General features: G+C 38.1%; 2 protein-coding genes across 9 annotated transcripts; both read left to right on the forward strand.

Moving 5' to 3' along the window:
• Positions 1-197: 197 nt before the first annotated feature.
• Positions 198-3,550, forward strand: LOC115747369 (NADH dehydrogenase [ubiquinone] 1 beta subcomplex subunit 3-A). Its single transcript, XM_030683507.2, has 2 exons — positions 198-484; positions 3,324-3,550. The coding sequence occupies exon 1, from the start codon at positions 258-260 to the stop codon at positions 459-461; it is 204 nt and encodes a 67-aa protein (XP_030539367.1). The 5' UTR covers positions 198-257; the 3' UTR covers positions 462-484; positions 3,324-3,550.
• Positions 3,551-6,099: 2,549 nt separating this feature from the next.
• Positions 6,100-17,878, forward strand: LOC115747366 (squamous cell carcinoma antigen recognized by T-cells 3). 8 transcript variants are annotated; one of them, XR_007196863.1, is made up of 17 exons: positions 6,100-6,395; positions 6,570-6,703; positions 6,964-7,021; positions 7,528-7,743; positions 8,735-9,010; positions 9,165-9,299; positions 9,383-9,508; positions 10,624-10,668; positions 10,775-10,882; positions 11,733-11,875; positions 11,969-12,092; positions 13,793-13,867; positions 14,366-14,725; positions 14,860-14,952; positions 16,255-16,411; positions 16,544-16,660; positions 17,292-17,447. XR_007196863.1 is itself a non-coding variant. In XM_048272296.1 (17 exons), exons 1-16 carry the CDS (start codon positions 6,201-6,203, stop codon positions 17,513-17,515), a joined length of 2,466 nt encoding a protein of 821 aa, XP_048128253.1. In that variant the 5' UTR covers positions 6,100-6,200; the 3' UTR covers positions 17,516-17,519; positions 17,615-17,878. The 8 variants fall into 8 exon arrangements, 4 of the variants coding, with proteins under 4 accessions (XP_048128253.1, XP_030539364.2, XP_048128254.1 ...); XM_048272296.1 differs by lacking the exon at positions 16,544-16,660 and adding an exon at positions 17,615-17,878 and having other exon boundaries at positions 16,255-16,415; positions 17,299-17,519; XM_030683504.2 differs by lacking the exon at positions 16,544-16,660 and adding an exon at positions 17,615-17,878 and having other exon boundaries at positions 17,292-17,519.
• The last annotated feature ends 220 nt before the right edge of the window (positions 17,879-18,098 follow it).

An 18,098-nucleotide genomic window follows, 5' to 3' on the forward strand; every position in this document is an offset into this window, starting at 1 on the left:
TTTTTTCTCTCGAGTCGGTGTCCAAATCACTTGCGTGCCTCTTAATCACTCTACTCAAATTGAATGATTGTGACAAAATGTAGGTTTTGATAAATTACACCTCCCCCTAAACTGAAAGATATACGAAATAAACAAATAAACAGCATTCGCACGATCTTTTGCAATTTGCGTGTTTGCTCGTATATATATCGTCGCATCGGAGAGCGAGAGAGACACGTTTTGCTTTGGCAAAGGGGCAGCAGAATCAGAGTTTGGCAATGGCGAAACCGCTGGGACCGACGGGAGAGTTCTTCAGGAGGAGGGACGAGTGGCGGAAGCACCCGATGCTCAGCAATCAGCTCCGCCACGCCACTCCTGGCCTCGGCATCGCTCTCGTCGCTTTTGGCATCTACCTCGTCGGCGAGCAAGTCTACGATAAGCTCTACAAGCCCCATCCTCCCACCTCTTCCTCCTCTCACTGAGCAATTACTCCCCGCCCCGACAGGTTCGCCCCTTTTTCTCCCTTTCCCGTAGACCCCCCGTCTTTTTCTCCCTCTTCTAGGGTTTTTAGTGATTTTGAGGGATCTAATTCAAGCTAAATTCAACCTTATCACCCGTCTCTAGTCCCCTGCGATGTCGGTAATTAAGAATACGGCCTGTCCTCAGATCAATTCCAATTGCGGTTTCAATGGGAATTTAGGGCTTGTTCACCGATGCTAAAGGATTTACCTTTATACGTACTCTTCTCGTTTATAAGAGATAAAATCATCCTGTTCAGTGTCTTTGAAAAAGATCGAACTAGAAGGCATTGCATTTAACGTTTCATTAGTTCAGGAGTCCGATGTCATTGTTATACCCCCTCCGGTCCTCTGGTAGTCCTTGTGCTAGCTTTTTTCGTGCAGAGCGTGATGTTTACTATTGGGTAGTTAAGGTAGACAGTTTGGGCGAACCTACTTTTATGCCACTCTTGATAAACTAACTCACCTTTTACTGAATTTTTGTCACTTGGGCTGCAAAAGTAGCCCCTTTCTCGTGGCAATGGTTTTCGTCTTTGTAATACTCCCTGGCTAGGATTCCAAGTAATGCACGTTCCTTTGGTTCGCGAATCTTAGTAATTGTGTAACGTGTTGTTGGATGTTTTTCATCACTAATGGAGTCAAATATTGAGCCAAATTTGTCCAGACATCCTCTAGTCCACCAAATAATTAATCCAGAACCCTTACTTGATTGATCTAGGCTTTATATTTCCTTTCTATTCCTTTGTTAAACCAACATCCTAATTAGGTTCCTCATTTAGTCTTATGTATGGTTCAAAAGATTCAAACGCTAATGCTTGGGACAAAATCGAGCATTAATTGCGAGTAAGTGCATCATATACCGATGCGTGTTTGTTCATGTGCTTTCTTGTGTGTCTTCTCCTTTTTTCTTGCTTAATTAGTGAATTTTTTATTCAATTTTTGGTTTAGTGACTTAGTAAATTGCAAATGCTGGTCCAATTTGTAACCGGCAACACTCAAGCTTCCTTCAGTTTTGAACACATGCTTTGGATAAAAAGCTATCCATGTCTTAACGTGTAAACTTTTAACTAATGGTACAATACTTTTTCATGGTAAGTTTGGTTCGGGAACCATGGTGTGCTAACCCAAAAACAAGTATTTGGAAGGGAGTGATCCTTATAGCTCTAGCACACTGTGAAGGTCTAAGGAAGACTGATGTCTAAACCAAAACTTTAAGGTAACAAACCAATTGTCCCCTAATTTTGACCCATGATAGAATTACTCACTGTCGTGGTCATCCGAGGATGATGGAGACTGACGAAGCTATGTTATTTTGCACAAAGAAAAGGGCTTGTACATATTTTGGAAAAAAAATAAAGCAAAATATTTTCTCATTTTCTGATTTCTAGCCTGTTTTAGAAAATTGACCAATGTTTAGCCATGTCCAAGCTGTGGTTTTACATTGTATAGTTTTGGGAAAGTGACTTCTTTGTACTCTGTAAATCTTTACTCTAGAAACATCATGCTCATTGATTTTGCTGGATTATCCGATTGGTTGCAAACTGTCTCATACTAACGCTTTATTTGATCATCTTTTGGGATGGCTGCCAAGTGAGTAAGCCTGCAGTTAATGACATCAGCCACCATGGCCATCTAATAGTAATGTATGCTGCCATTCTCCCTGCCTGCTTGTGTTCCCATCTGCCACCACCTCTATTGACCATCCTATTGGCATCAACATGGTAGTTGGGATCACCCCCTTAATCTAAGGGCTGACATTACACTGAATTCAATGACGTTTCTGTGGTGCCACCACCTGTGTCTACCAGCCACTTTATATCACAATTGCTTGATGAGTACTCTTAAAATTTTGAAGAGTTGAAATAGCTCAAATCATATTTATATTTTTCATCGTATGTGTTGAAAGCTTTTTGGAATGACATGTTTTTTTTTTTTTAATGTGAGAAGTGGTTTACTTTGAAAGGGACATTAGTTAGTGTTGAGACCAGTCTTTTTAGCGGCCACTGTTTGGTAGTTTATTTATTATGTCACCAAAGGGATCGTGAAGGAGCAAAACATGGTGCACTGTTTATGAAATTGCTTATCCACAGTTCATAGCAAAATTATTCCAGTTTATGTGTAGTGTATCCCTTTCATCCTATTTGATATTTGACATCAGACCCTTTTTATTTGCTGTCTTGATTTTTGTGTCATGTATCTGAAGCTCACAGAGTAGTTTCCTGGAAATTCATGGCCACAGAAGTTTTTGAGATCTATCTGGCTGAATTGTTGTTTACTATGCTGTTTGTTCTTGCGAACAAAATTTGAAGCTCTAAGTCATTGGAGCTTGGGGACTTTTCTGACATATTAGGATATTTTTTAGTTTGACTCTTTGTAAATCCAGTTAGCTTTGTCATGAGCTTTTGCTTCTTCATCTTCATCTGCTGTTATGATTCAATTTTGATCTAGTTTACGTATACTACATCTGTTTGATGGGATTTGTAATAATTTCACATTTTCAGGGGGATGTTATGTGAGTAATGACACAAGACATATAACAAGAGTAGAACTTATTACCTATATATTGTCAAAGCTTGTATATGTGGGCTGAATCACTGTAGAGTTAAATTTGTTCCTATTAAGTTTAGAAATTTGCATTAAGTTGTTCAGGTGCCCCTGCTTTTTTGGATTAAGAAAGGGGAAGAGAAAATCCCCGAGCCAACTTCTAGTAAACAGGAGCGAGTGTATAATTCTCCTCCTTATATTATCTGATGTCATCTTGTTATTAGTTTATCTTTAAATGAACTAAGCAGAGTTTTAATCTGATGAACAATTGATCTTATGCAGATGAGGGTTAATTTGGAGGATGAAAAGCTTGGTTTTCAGAATATGTGATATCTTCTTCCTGGTTTTCTGTCAAATAAAAGCTCGGGTAAACGAGAAACTCAAGGGCCTTTCTTTTTTCTCAGTGACGTATTGGTAGAATCTGTGACAATGAAGTTATTTTGTAGCTGTGGCTTATTTGTAAACGTTTCACAGTTCTCGATCAATTACCTTCTGAATTTTGCATCTGATGAAACCATTGTCAAGTTCATTTCTCTATGACAGTTCTGCGTGGCAACTTTTGAGGTGTCGGTGCATCAGGATGCACATATAAATGGGCAGTACTTATGTCACCGAACTCTCTTGTCTATATTAAAACGTGACGGTTCTCATTGGACTGACGCGTGCAGGGTATAGTTATAATTTGCCAGTCTGAGTAAGACTCTGAAAATGAGGTTGTTCTAGAAAATGTGTGGCATATTTAGGTAATCCGCCAAAGTGGAATTTCCGCTGTAAATGACTTTTAATTTACAATTCATTTTCTTGTTTGGCTGAATTACAATATACTTAAATTTTTAGCTTCAGCTATTTGAAACTCCTACATACAGCATTATTACTTTGTAATCAGATTTGTTGGCCCCGAGGACGGACTTGGTTATATTTCCTCCATGATGTTTATGGAGGTACCTCTTTTTTCCGATAATATTAGTACCTCTTGGTTGAGTCATTGTTGGGGTCATCATTTACTGGTAGTGTGTGCCTGCGAAATATCATCTGTACTTCCTATCGCTGTCTGAGTTGATACTTATTGGCAATAGATGCATGAGTGCATGAAGTATTGGTCCTATTGGATACTTGAAGGTTTTATCGGGAGAGGGGACCATCACGAGGTCCCTGCCTCCAGATGACTGTGATCGTGGGGGGTGATCACCGGAGACGGCAGCCTGGCAGGGAGGCAGTAGTGCTCTTAGCCGACTCTCCGAGTCCCCTTTTTTGGTCTTTGGTTGGTGTTTTTCCCACTCTTTTATTGAAAATGAGAATTCAGTCTGAGCTGTTAATCAATAACAGTTACGATCCATATTTAGTTAGGCTTTGTTTTTTCAAATAAGTTTCAGACTTGTTTCATGAAACTTTACGATTGTTGTTTGCGACAATGCAAGACAATTCTAGTAGTCCTCGAGTTAAGAAATCTATGAGGTTGAGGGTCAAGTCATGTAGAAGCCAACTTTGGAATATCCGCTGCCTGTTCTTTTCTTTGAAAAAGTGAAGGAGGGACTCCCGGCGCGAGTTCCATGCCCACAAAAGAAAGGTTAAGTTCAAATGCTCGCTGATCAATCCTGACTGTTGCACTGCCGAAAGCGAGTTGAAGTAAAGTCAGATTGATACATAGGTGAGAGGAGTCGTGTTGATCAATCCATCAATTTAATAAGGTTATGACATATTTATATTGATTCTGGTATCTCTATCAAGGATGTTGAAACTCGTTGCTAAATCCTAAATAGCAGCGCCTCATGAAACTGCTAACCATCAAAAGCACGAAGCCTTTTAAAACTGTACAAATCCGTGTTGGCCGAAAGGAAAATCCAAGTATTGCCGATAAGTTTGTGAGCTCAATGAAGGATAATGGTGCCATTTGTAAGGACTTTCCATCTTTTTCGCAAATAGTTTTACTCCTAGTCATGCGCCAGTTTAAATGTTAGTAAAATGTTAGTATTCAAATTGTTAAGGGTACGTATGGTAACACTTCATTGCGAAAATCAATTTCTCGGTTAGAAGTTGATTTTTTTACTTCTAAAGTTATTTCTGATCCGATAAATTCGTTTGGTAACGATTGAAAATTTCTACTTTTGAAATATTATTAACACAAAATATTCTATGAAAAATTATTATCGACGGCCGAAAAATTTTTATTTCATTTTTGAACTTTTTAAATTTCTTTAAAAATAAAATTTTATTATTTATTTTTTACTTCGGCGGTGATGGGCGGTGCGGCAATCGATGGTTGGTGGTGATCATGATCGGTGAAGATCGGCGGCGATTGCGGCCGGCGAAGGTTGGCGGTGGTCGTGGGCGGTGACCGTAACGGCCCGCAAGCTGCGGTGGTTGACGGATGTGGGTGTGATCGAAAAGAGAGTGAGGGTATAATAAAAAGAGGGTGATGCAAGAAGTACTTCTTGAGTTGGAGACGTTATTTTTTTTAACTTCTCAAATTAGGAGAAAATAACTTCAGAAGTGGAAATTTCTTTTAGAATTAAAATTTTTTACCAAACGGATTTATGCTTTAGAATTTATATTATTAAACGGATTTATGCTTCGAAGTACTTTTGAAGCAAACAATTCACTTTTAGAAGTGTTACCGTGTGCATCCTAACTATTCAAAAGCTCGAGTGCGTGCTACTAAAATATTAATCTCATGCCATTTCGAATTGCTTTCCATTAGCGTCGCAATAGATTCGTAACGTTTTGCATATTTCAAATGATAATTTCATTTATTCATTTTTTATTATTATTGTTATTTTTGAAAATACACTTATTCTCACCATACAACGAACAGAAAATTAGGTGTTATTGATGATGTTTTGGATGTTCGATAAGATCTAGTTAAACATGCGTGAATTGGGTATTATTTGATAAAGAAAAAAAATAATGGCTTATTAGATATAAAATACTATATACTATATACTATATACTTCAACGCAAGAATAATAGTAGCGAAAGAGGAAAGCCGGGATAAACAGATTAGTACATTTACTTTTAAAGGGATATATTCCGACGCACCGTTTCTCAGTTTGTCGCCAGCAGTCGTAGTCGTAGAGTGGTGTTTTCTGATTCAAAAGCGTCCGTCATCGTCAATCGGGAAGGAGAAGAAGAAGACGGTCGGAGAAGTAAGACCAGAAAGAGATGGCCGACGAAGCCCAAGATCCGGCGATGCCTTCACCACCAAACGAACCCCCCCTGGATGTCCCTGCCGATTCTTCTCCTCCCGACTCCGATTCCGACTCCGACTCCGATTCCGAGGCTCAGGACAAGCTCCAGATTGAAGCCCTAGAGTCGGAGCTCTACAGCAATCCTTCCAACTACGACGCACACCTCCAAGTACACTACTCCTCTCTCCTCCTTCCTTCTCCCACATGTACCCTACACCTCAACTACTTTAGTTCCGCGTCAGCTTGTCTTTCGATTGTACGACAATCGTTCCAGTCACTCGCTTTTGATCTTGTCGACACTGAAGCAACCGTTTTTTGGCCTTCTTTTCCCTTCTCTTTTCAGTACATAAGGCTTGTGAGGAAGACGGGTGACCTTAACAAGCTGAGACAGGCTAGGGATGCTATGAGTGCTCTTTTTCCTCTTACCCCTGTCATGTGGCAGGAATGGGCTCGAGATGAAGCTTCTCTTATGGTCGAGTACGTCCATCTTCCAATACTTTTTGAATGTCGGCTTCTCTTATGGTCGGGTACCTCTATTCTCTTGTCTTGACAGTTCATTGCCATGTTAAACTTGAATATTAACTTGCTCCGGTCTTCTGTTCATATGTCAGTAGCCGAGCCATTGCTTATGTGTGGCTACTTGTCCCAAATGACATCCTGTCTTAGTTATGGTTCTCGATGATCATCACTCCTCGGTTCTGGTTTTTCACTTTCTCTTACTTCCCTTTATTTCACAGGACTGATGGCTATGCTGTGATTGAGAAGCTTTATGATCGTGGGGTGTCTGACTATCTGGTGGGCTCTAATTCTTACTACTCTTACTGCTATCCTTTCCCTCCTGTTTTATGCAATTGTGGATAAGAAATCAATAGCTGGTTGAACCTAGGGTTAGCTTCATTCTTAATGCATGCACTACTTACATCCATGGAATGCGAAATACTGCACTTTTTCTTTATTAGGTGAATCAGCAGGAAAATTTCGTTGATGGAGTTTCGAGAGATTCATTGAGATTTTAAATGCACTGTAGTTTTCTGTACCCTCTTGTGGTCTATACCTGAAAGCTCTTGACAACTTTATTGTTAGATGATTAAGGCCCTTAGAGTCATTTTGCTGGAAAGAAGAATAAATCATGTGATGTCACTGTGGCTGTAATCCAATATAGGAATTACTTGAAGTTTAAGTTCCTGTTACAATGTTAGTAACTTTGTGCACTGCATTTGAACCTTTACTGTCCACGTATGACTTACACGCACAGTATTGCCTTGTGACGAGCAACTAACATCTGTTCTTCCATGTTTCAGTCTGTTCCTCTTTGGTATGACTACATAAAATTTGTGCAAGAAAATGATCCTTCAGTGTGTGAATGCTCGCCTGTTGGTGTCTCAAAAGCTAGAAATTTGTTTGAGCGTGCTCTTACTGCAGCTGGCCTTCATGTAACTGAAGGCAAGAAAATCTGGGAGGCATACAGGGAATTCGAGCAAGCTATATATCAAACCATCGATGCATCTGATGATGCGGTGAGAATACCGTGCCCTCTCCTGGCCCGTGGCTTTGATGGTTTTACTTCTGGTTCTCTTGTTGATGGACTGAATCTTTAGGTCTGTTTGAGAAAAGAAGAGTGTTAATGTGTCTCTTTATGGGGAGTGGACCCCTTCTCTCTTTCCAATTGTATAGGGCATCATATCTACCTAGATCATGATACGGGATTGCTACGAAATAGGCTGTGCTATTTGTTATGTAAGTGGTATATTACGGATAGATTATTTGGTTCCTGAGGTGGGCTCACTGCATGCTCCAAAGCATTACTTTAGGTCATGGACTATCTCATATAAGAAATTCACTGCTTTGAGTTAAGATAAGTAATTTCTTGTGTCCAGGTCTCTTTGTTTTTCTGAAAAATGCCAAATTAGGTTGTAGAAAGTACGAGAACTTATTCACAATCTAGGAGTGTGAAATCCTCAGGGTTTCTGCTGGTAGCTAGTTTTTTCAGTTACTTTGGTGTTGTGTCTACAGTAGGGGCAGATGGATGTATGAGAAGGGTGTACATCCAAGATGACCGCATTAGTTATAGTATTTCAAAGCTGCAATTAGCAAGCAATTTGGTGTCTGAAAAGCTTTTCCAACAGTTTTCCAGGTTGCTTTGCAGATCCTTGCAGAAAACTACACCATTGGGATATGCTTGAAATCTACTTCTATGTTACTTCTCATAGTGAAAAGAACTGAATGAGTGAATTGCATTGATGCAGTATTATACAGTTCTCATAAATGTGTTCCGAGTAATTCGATTGGTTGAATGTTGGGCAAATAACAAACTGTAGAATGACATGCACAAGTTTGCACCTTGCATACCTGCCTGACAAGTGGAATTGTGAATTCTTCTCGTTAAATGACTTAAGCTGCTGTGGCAATTTTAATCTCTATGTTCCTAAGAGAAATTTGTGGAGTTGGTTGTTGCCCAAATCAACATGTTAGGGAATGGTGCTTACTAGTTTATTCCCTGTACTGCAGACAAAAGATAAGCAGGTCCAGCGAATTAGAAATATTTTCCACCGCCAATTGTCTATTCCTCTTGTTGACATGGAGAGTACTCTTGGAGCTTACAAGGCTTGGGAGGCAGAACAAGGGACTTCACAAGATGTTGAATCCTGTGATGTCGGCAAGAGCTTTCCTCATGTTGCTACTGCATACGAGAAGGCTCTTGATATGTATAATGCTCGTGTAAACTTTGAACAGCAGATATCAAGGCAGGATTTGTCTGATACTGAAAGACTTCAACAATATATGGTATACGCCTTATTCAATAATTTTCTCTTGGACCCATCATAAGCAGAAGTTGGAAACTTCCTTTATTATTTTCCTTATATTTGACTATTTAGTAGCTGGAAAGAAGCAGTTTGCTATGGATTATATCTTACAATGATGGTTCTATTGGTTCCAGATTTACTTGAAATTTGAGCACTCTGTGGGAGATCCAGCACGAATACAAGTTCTATATGAACGTGCTATCACTGACTTTCCTATATCAAGTGATCTTTGGCTTGATTATACTCGCTACATGGACAAAACATTGAAGGTTCTGCCTTATGATCCTGTTGTTGATTGTTTTAGGGGCAGCTCTTGGAGGGTAAGTCGTTACAGTCATGGTTCATTTTTTAGGCAGGTGATGTAGTGAAGGACGTACACTCAAGGGCCACGAAGAATTGTCCTTGGCTTGGTGAGCTTTGGGCCAGATATTTACTTTGCTTGGAACGTGGTCACTCTTCCGAGAGTGAGATTTGTTCGGTATGTATTTGCTCCTACCTATTATAGAATTAGACTTTCATCTTTCAATCTGGTGGCTGATTTGAATGAGGTGCTCTTAATTTGCTCGAACCCTTTTCTTTTGGCTTTTTTAAGCAAAAACTTACATATTGACTTGCTCCCAAAGCTTAAAATATTGTTTAAAGTGTAGTAATTACAAAAAATTAGATATAATTATATATGTCGGTGTTTCTTTTTTTTTGAAAGGTTTTAGGTGTTTTGTTAATTAAGAGTCATATTCTGAGAGCCGCTTTGACAAAATAAAAAGTTGAAAGTAAAATCACACCAAACAGACATATCCTCGTGTTGTTCTTCAAACTTTGCAGTTTTGATGACGGTTTTATTGATTATAAGCAAATTGAGGAACTACCTTTAACTCTATACTAAAATGACTTCACTTATTAATCTGCTTAAATGATTGACAGTTTGGAAAGAATGTTTTGGCTGAAATAAGTTGATTCTAGAACAGCAATATGATTATGCTATTTCTTTTTACACCGCGATGTCTGCACTTATGACACTACCAGTCAATGCATGGATAGGAAGGTGAACTTCCGCATATTAATTGCATTTGTTGTTGAGTGTGTGCAACCTTTTGTTTGTGTGTGGTCAGGCTTGTGCGTAAGTTGTGCCTGTCTGTGGATGAACTGGTCCATGGTGTGTGCTTATATTGTGTGTAGCTTGGAGGTGATTCTAACTTTGATTACGTGTTAAAGTAGATAAATGCGGTATGTTTTAGTCCGCCTTAGAGAAATATTTTGAAATTTCTTTTCTATCCTATGTATTATTGAAGTTTAATCCCATGGTTTTGTTCCTATTCCGTCTACATAAAATCATCTTTATTGAGCTTGGCTGAATATCTCGTCTTTTATTTGACATTTCTTACTAATGCTGTTGCCAGAATGGCTCTCTGTATGCCAGCTGCAAGATTGTATTGTTGGATAACTTTTATTACAGTGTATATTTTGAGAAATTCTTCACGAATTTTGAAGTTTTAAACTTATGAGTTAATTCTGAAATTAAATTAAAACATAGGATTCAATTGAGTGATTATGCTTACTTCCACTTATCACTAAAATTATTATGTTTGCTTTCAGGTTTTTGAAAAGTCATTGCATTGTACCTTTTCGACCTTTGAAGAGGTACTGATTCTGAACTACATTTGTACTTCTTGGTCTTTTGTGTTTGCCATTTTTTTCTTGATATATGAAGTTTCATGTCAACATCATTTTTTATGTGTTCTTTCAGTACCTGGACTTATTCCTCGCTCGTGTAGATGGCTTAAGGCGAAGGATTTCCTTTGCCGGGGGACTAGAGGTTTCCTCGGATTATCAACATATAAGGGAAACCTTTCAGGTGACTGCAAAATTTTGAGTTTAGACTGATATGTTATTTGAGTCATATCGTACTTCTGATGCATATGCCTTAGGCATGAAAAGTGCGTTGGTAGTAGAAGCTCATCTCCGCGTAGTTTTTTCCTCCAGATGTCCATATCCTGTTGATTTCGTCTATAGCAGTTGGTTTTTTTTTTCTCCTTATAAATGTGAAAATGCTTCCTAGTATTCAGAAAGGTGGTGAGATTCTAGAGTTGGCAAAAATTGAGTAAAATTAGCAAGCTAGTTATAGGAGAAGTGTTTGCTGCACTGGGAAGGTACATTGTTCCCAATATAAAAGTCCCCCATGTATCCTAAATTTTGACTGATTATTTGCTCGGAATAAATTTGATTTACATGCTAAGCTAGCTTGAAATTGGATCAGTTAAATCTCCGGGCTCTAGATTTATCAGGCCTTGCGCACTAGAAGTACACTCCAATTCTAGCTACTTCAATAAAAGATAAAAGTAGCGTTTTGGCTGTACTCTTCTTTTCAGTTTGAAAATCTTACCTATCTCTACCTAAGGACTTAATTTTGGGCATAGTTGCAGTTGCATCGTATGGAATATTTGAAGGGCAATAAATGGTCTAGTACTCCTAGAAAGTTTAATGGCTAGAGAGGTGTTTCTTTTTAGCAGCCTTTAATTCTTGAATATAACACAGAGAGGCAATGAGTAAGGAATGCTTGATAATGCGACCTCTATGGACTGTAACTATTCTTTCGGGTATCCTTGTTTGGTTTACTCCTGTTTCCTTGTTCCTATTTTGACCGGCCTTTACTTGGTGCACATGTAGCTTATTAATGCAAGCATGTATTATTTATCTTCTCCTAGCGTGCTTCAGATTATTTAGCACCTCACCTGAAGAATACAGATGGTTTAGTTCGTCTGTATGCTTATTGGGCTCGACTGGAATCAAAGTTGGCTAAAGATATAGTCTCTGCCCGAGGAGTTTGGGAGAGCTTGTTGAAGATCAGGTTCCACCTCATCCTTCTTCCATGCATGAAGCATTCAGTACATGATACTTTTAATTTCCAGTTGTTCTTTGTCTAACATGGCTCTTAATGCAGTGGTTCAATGTTGGAAGCTTGGCAAAGTTATATAGCAATGGAGATTGAGCTGGGACATATACGTGAGGCTAGATCGATCTATAAGAGATGCTACAGCAAAAGATTTCCTGGACCCGGATCTGAGGTAATCTCATCTTAATCATTTGATTTGGCCATCTTTTGTTCCGTAAGTAATTTTGTCCATTTAGATATTAGTTGTTAATCTTCTTTCTGTTTATATCAGTCCATACATTTACTCCATGTGCTTTTCAGGATTTTTGGAGTTAGGAATTCACGAAGTATATCATGGTTGATTTTTTTTTCCCCTGAAACATACAACTGCGTATGAAGTTAATAATTAAATATTAACATTTGTGGTTTGATATTATCTATGGGAAAAATGGCACCCAATGAATAAGGATTTTTTAAGTATCCATAATATGACTAGATTGTTAGAAGATATTGCTTTTACAAGGTTTTTCATGGGGTTACATCTAGAAAGAAGATTTCCGTTACACCATTTCAAAGCAATTCAAATTGTAGGTGTTCTTGCTACTAGTCACTTTTACATGAATTGGTGGTCACTGAGGCATGAGATTTTGGAATGCCATTGATGGATAAATAGAGTCAACCTTGTTCTGGATTGGACAACACCATTATAATTATCTGATGTTCAATATTAAGTTCCGAAAAAAGTAAACCATCAAGTTGAGAGATTTCTGCAAAGGGATATATGACAAAGAACTACATTCATTCTTATATTAGGTCCTGATCACTTCAGACAATTCATAATATCTCTTAGAAGTACATATTGAATTGTCGCCTTGCTATTCAAGGTTTCTTTCGAGTGAGGAATCCTTAAGCTTTCTCACTGGTGCTCACATGTGCCTGTTTGATTGTTGTTCTTCATTGCACTGCCTCTGTCAGCTTTCTCTGTATGAATGTTTTTCTTTTTCTTTACTTTTTCTTATTTCACATACCTTAAATATATGCGCTATGATGGCAATCAAATTGAATTTACAAGACTTGGAAGTCACTGGCCTGCCCTCCCATATTACATGGTCGTTTGCTGCTAAGCTACCGAATTGATTGTTGTAATAATCTAGTGGCTGGATTTTGAGCAGTTACTTAAAGAACGGAGGGATGGCATTTAGTCCAGGAAATGTTATTTTTATCACGAAAAGAAAATTGATGTGTGGTGATGCCTTGGAAAAGCACTCAGAGTTTTGACGATGTCGTTTTCTTTCAACCTGCGTTTGCTCACTTCCGCTGGTGTGTAACAGTGCTGGCTGTGGGGACTGCTTCATTGAGAAAGAAATGAGGAGTTTGTGCCTATTCTATTTGCTCCATCACTTCTTTAGCTGCTCAGTATTCAGTATAGTAGTTTCAAAATTCAGATACATAAGCGGAAGCTTGAAATGCTAAATGTATTCTATCATCTTTCTTGATGGATCATTTCCCCAAAATTTCTTATTCTGTCCTGAGGAGTCAGGGGAACCTGATGTTATTGGCCTTGGCATGTTTCAAGTTTTGTTTTGTTATCAACAAATTGGCCAGGGATAAACCCTATCCGAGAAAGTTATGGTTTCAACGTGAAATGAAGCAATTTTCTAAGGTTTTCAAGGTTTAGGAGAGAGTGATAAACTAGAAGGAAAACATAGTTTGATTAGTTCAATAGTATAATTATTTGCATTGCCTTTTACTTATTCTTGTTTCTTTATTAGGATTCATTAAGCATTAAACATGTAAGTATTTCATCATCTCTCCAGAGTTTCTGATTGATTGCCTTGTACTGCAACTTGAATTAGATGATATCTCCACTTTCTAAAACACAGAACTGTTTAGGAGGTATGCAATTCGTGGTTACGCTTTGAGAGGGAATATGGCACTCTAGAAGACTTTGACCATGCCTTACAAAAGGTATGTCTGTCTTCCAACTTTTACCCTCATCAGGAGATAGAATGAAGAACAGTTTGGCTTCATTTCTTTGTGTGTTTGATGCATATCTCGACTGTCAACTATTATTTTTTTCTGAAAATGCACTGTAGTCCTTATAGAATGTTGACTAGGATAGGAAACTGCATGATGTGACCCTTAACTGTTTTTCAAGGCTAATGTGTTTGACAAGACTTTAGTGACTGAACTGATAGGCTTAAATAGAATTATGTCGGTGATGGAGTTCTACACAATGGCAGTAGGCATCATTAAGATTTCTCTCTGTGTCCTCATTTTTCCTGATAAGTGGTTTGCTTCTTCACCAGAAACTAATGATGATGTCTATTACAAACCGACTTATGTAGTCTGTGAACTTTCTTTTGTATATGTTCTTATTATGGGGTAATTTGGAGCTTAATGCATTGAGTTAGCTGGTCTATGAAACATTCTAATCTTTGGATGATGGGCTTGGTTTTCTGTAAGGTAATGCCTCGTTTGGAGGAGCTTCAGTTATTTACATTGCAGCAAGAGTCTAGAACAGCAGACCAGAAGGATATTAATATCAGGAAAAATGATCGCGAGAAGAGAAAGTCTGGTGCAGACATAACCGACGAAGAATCTCCGGCAAAACGGCGAAAGGACGCTTTACAGATAACAAAAAAGTCATATATGAAGGATAAAGGTCAAGTGCAGAATGCAGCTGAGTTAAGAAAAAGTGGGGACAAAAAAACAAAGATTGGAGACGGCATGGACCAAGAAGAGATCAAAGGCTCCGCTTCTGATACTAAATCTAAAGCATATACTGACCAATGCACTGCATTTATATCGAATCTTGACCTTAAGGCAAGTAAACGCTGTGTCCTCTTCTTTCCTAGGAACTTAGTGTAAAAGCAAACTACCCTCTATATAATTGCCTTTTCTCACCTTTTCTCATAAATTGTAGCTGACATGAACTTTTAATTTTTTTATTGTTACAGGCAAATAATCACCACATTCGTGAATTCTTCAGTGATGTTAGTGGTGTGGGTGAAATTCGAATTCTACGTGATAAGTTCACTGGGAAATCCAGGGTCTCTCTCTCTCTCTCTCTCTCGCGCGCGGGTACACGTGCACCCACATTCGCACACCACCCACCCACATACTATATGAAAGATAGAATGGGAAAAAACAAGTAAATTCCTTCCATTGTCGCTGATATTTAGTAGTATTTGCATCTAAGCCATTGAGTTATTATTTCAATCACCTAATGTACTAAACTTCCAATCTTTTGCTATTGGTCCACTTTGACACTTTGATCGGAATTGGCGAATTTTCTGGCAAAATGCTGACATGGGCCTGACGTGGGAATGACGTAGCATCCAGAAAAGTGGCTACATGTTGGTCACGTCAACATTCGCCATAAATTTGGATGGGTTCTTGTCAAAGTGTATCAATCTAAAAAATGTAAAAGTCTAGTGCAATGAGTGATTAAAATCAGAATTCAGTTTCCTGATTGCATAATCCATAAAATTTCAGTAACCATGAATGGAGTGTAGTTTGAAAAACACATTTATTGATGCAAAAGAAATTGGAGGGGATCAGTTAAGCTAACAAAATAATCTTTTAATTGAATTTCTTGCGACAGGCAAGTATGTTTCTTCTCTATCTAAATTGTTCATAGTGATATATTCATTGAATTTATGAGCCAAATCCAGTTTTAAAGATGGTGTATCAATTAGCTGTCAGTTTTTCATATTTAACTATGAACTGATGCTTTGCCGTCATAAGTTCAGAGGGGAAATAGCCTTTCTATTATTTGGTAGGATGGATGGTGGAATTTGCTGAGATGCATTCCAAAAGGTGGTATAGGGGAAACCCTAGTTGACTAAAACTTTTTTTAACAAAATCATTTTGTTAAAAGGCATTTCTTCATGTGAATATACATCCTGCGATTGAATAATTTTGACATCTCAAACTGCCACAAAACAGGATATCCCACATGAAATAAGGAAACTTCCTCCAGCGACTTTTTGGTTTATTTAGAAGGAAAGAAAATTACAAGCACAGAGTCTAGACTCTTAACTTCTCTTATGCAAATAATATATGATATGTTTACAACATGCGAGTTTGTGGGTTGCTGAAAAACCACTTTTCCATTTAAGTAGTTTGTTAGGCTTTGGAGTTGCAACATTTTATAATTTACCTGTCAAGAAAACAAAAAATGCAGAAGCAAACTTCCACATTGGTTTTGACAAGGAGATTTTGAGTTAATTTTTCAATTTTGTGAAGTCAAAACTATTTTCCTGGTCTTGTCTTATTGATATCTCTGTTATTAATTTATTTTTGCCTGCAATTTTGCATGCTGATTTTCAATATTTTGATGAATTTGCTAGGGACTGGCATATGTTGATTTCATTGATGATGCTCACCTTGCTGCAGCTGTGGCAAAGAATAAGCTTATGCTCTTGGGAAAAAAACTGAGCATTGCACGTTCAGATCCAAGAAAAGGCAGGAAAGAATCTATGGGTCACAGCGATCACGCGGAAAGTGGTAAGCACTGTCGGGACAGAATGTTCTTCATCTTCTGGCATTTGTTCCACCATACCTTCAATCTTTGTAGTTATTGGTTGTTCAATCTTATTTCTCCAGATATGATGGTTCTATGAACTGATTTCTTTGCAGATTTGTTCTTTTTGTCAGTTTAAATAATGAACATCACCAAGGTGATTTGAATTCACTATTTCTGGTCCCTAGTGGTTGTTTCTACTGATATTTCTCCTTCCTTACACTATTTTCAGAATAAGTGACAGAGGAAATTTCAGTAATTGTCTTTGAAAATGAGTTCCCTGAAAACGTTCCTGGCATACAAGAAGTTTTCAGCAAAACATATAGAGCTTTAGAATGCAAATATCTCTTGCAAAACGAATTTTTCAATTATCTTTTCCTTGTCCTTTTCCTAACAATTATTTTACCTTTTCCAATCCGATTATCTAAGGATTGTTTCAGTTGGTGTAGTTTCTTGGGTTCATCATTGCTTATTCTGCGTCTTTATGTTTTCACATCAGTTGATTCTTTTTGTCTAATACCAAGAACCATTATTGGAAGGAACTTTGTTAGCTTGGTTGATTGGCAGATTTCCTCGTTTCACACTATGGTAAACAACTAAACAGCACGTGTGTTGACATACAAGTATCCTGTCTTTAGTTCTTCATATGTGGTAAACTACCATAGATAATTTAGTTCTCATTTCAAGTTTGTCCTTTAGTGCTTTCCTTATTGATGTTTTCCTGGTCAAGCTGCTGTGCCTTCGTATGATGGTGCATTGGTGCTTTGTATTTTCTTCTTTACATTGGGCCTGTTACTTCATTTGCTTTTTGATTTTTGTGCAATTTATTCAAAGTTCAACTGCATAGCAATTATTTTGGTACAGTAAGTAGATCGACATCCAGGGGGTCCACTGCATCTCAAAAATCAAACTATTCAACTAGTAAGGAGAGAGTTGAGCAGGTCCAGCTGACAGGGAAGAACACATTTGCAAGACCAAGGAGTCTGAAACCCTTAGGTTGGGATGCAAATAAGCCAAGAACCAATGAAGCAGAGGACGAGAAGCCCAAATCCAATGACGAGTTCAGACAATTGTTTCTTAAAAAATGATTCAGTGAGTGCCTTGGTTCGGACAGTTTCGCGACTAGTGTTTCAACTAATTACCATCTTACAATGTCTGACAGTGTTCTGCTTATTCATATTCTACAGATTACATTTACCATTGGAGGATAGCTTCGCTTCGATCCAAAGGATACATGAGCCTCAGAAGAGTGATGAATCTATGAAGCTCCAATTTCAAACTCTGATGTAGCTTTACTACTAGGTGGCTACAGCTCTATAGTTTTTGGGTAACTGAAAAATCACTTACGAACACTCTGTAGAGTTTCTCTCTTTGTAATTTGGTGTGGGGAAGCACCTCCTTGCTTTGGAACATATCTTCAATGAATTTTCTTTTTTGCTTATGAAAACAAAGAATGACGTCTGAGTATCTTTTAAGGAAGAAGGCTAGGAATGCGTAGGTTTTCTCCATATGGCAATAATTGTTGGTATCTGGTAAAGAGGAAATTTGGATAACAGAAGTAGCGACGTTCAAGTCGTGATTCTGAATTGGGAGAAACTATTTGCATTGAGCAGTCTTCACATCCTGTCTGTCCTACTCTCTGCCCGCTTCGTTATAAAATGGCAAAATTCC

This window comes from Rhodamnia argentea, chromosome 11 (genome assembly GCF_020921035.1).
Source record: "Rhodamnia argentea isolate NSW1041297 chromosome 11, ASM2092103v1, whole genome shotgun sequence".
Classification (NCBI taxonomy): Eukaryota; Viridiplantae; Streptophyta; class Magnoliopsida; order Myrtales; family Myrtaceae; genus Rhodamnia; species Rhodamnia argentea.